We start from the raw sequence: 736 nt of genomic DNA, 5'->3' as shown, positions 1-736 counted from the left end.
CCTCCCATAACCATGGGTCGAAGCAGAAAGCGGAGACAACCTGAAACAGAAGAAAGGTGGCTGAGCCCGTTACTTGCCTCAATAGACTAACATAGTGCAGACAGCTGAACGTGTCTTGCACATTAAATCATAAACAGACAATACAAACAATACAAAAAGGAGTTAGTGCTGCATCATCTGCTCATCTGGGTACGGGTTTCCTGAGGGTCGCGTGTCTCGGCAGTCACGCCTATCGGCATCAAACCCTGGCTCCATCACCAGAGAGGTCAGCACAGCAACCCAAGGGTCGTCTGGGTTTGGCGGGTTCGGATCATCTCTATCATCATCCTCTTCTCCATCACTGTCACTCGTGCCATATGACAGTTCTGCCGGTGGATGATAAGCCTTCGGGTGATTCAGGTGGGCTTTTAACTGGACTTCTGTTTCAAGGTCTTCAATCTCAAAAGCAACTGGACCTAGTCGTCTCGTAATCCTGGCAGGACCTCTCCATTTCCTAGTGAGAGGAGGTAGACCGCCCATCTTGTGCCTGTGCTCAAAGTACCACACCAATGCACCTTCAGTCGGCTGGAATTCCACCTTCTTTCCTTTGTCGTACTGCTTTCCATAGACTTGACGTGCTTCCTTTGAGGCTTTCACAGCTGCTTGGGGGCTCTTGCAAACGTGCTTGCAAATTTATGTTTTCATCAAACCACGGCTTCATTGGTGAGACCAATCTGGAAGTTAGCATGGCGGCCTG

General features: G+C 49.7%; 1 protein-coding gene across 1 annotated transcript; it reads right to left on the bottom strand.

Annotated features, from left to right (window-relative positions):
- Positions 1-85: 85 nt before the first annotated feature.
- On the bottom strand, positions 86-637 carry LOC119582133. The gene has a single exon (XM_037930371.1). The coding sequence runs from the start codon at positions 517-519 to the stop codon at positions 163-165; it is 357 nt and encodes a 118-aa protein (XP_037786299.1). The 5' UTR covers positions 520-637; the 3' UTR covers positions 86-162.
- Positions 638-736: the final 99 nt, after the last annotated feature.

Source organism: Penaeus monodon, chromosome 15 (genome assembly GCF_015228065.2).
Source record: "Penaeus monodon isolate SGIC_2016 chromosome 15, NSTDA_Pmon_1, whole genome shotgun sequence".
Taxonomy (NCBI): Eukaryota; Metazoa; Arthropoda; class Malacostraca; order Decapoda; family Penaeidae; genus Penaeus; species Penaeus monodon.
Note: the sequence above shows the minus strand (reverse complement) of the source record. Positions and strands in the feature narration are given on the sequence as shown.

Excerpts from the sequence above, each read along its gene's own strand:
- LOC119582133 (XM_037930371.1), bottom strand. The coding sequence starts at position 519 with ATGGGCGGTCTACCTCCTCTCACTAGGAAATGGAGAGGTCCTGCCAGG.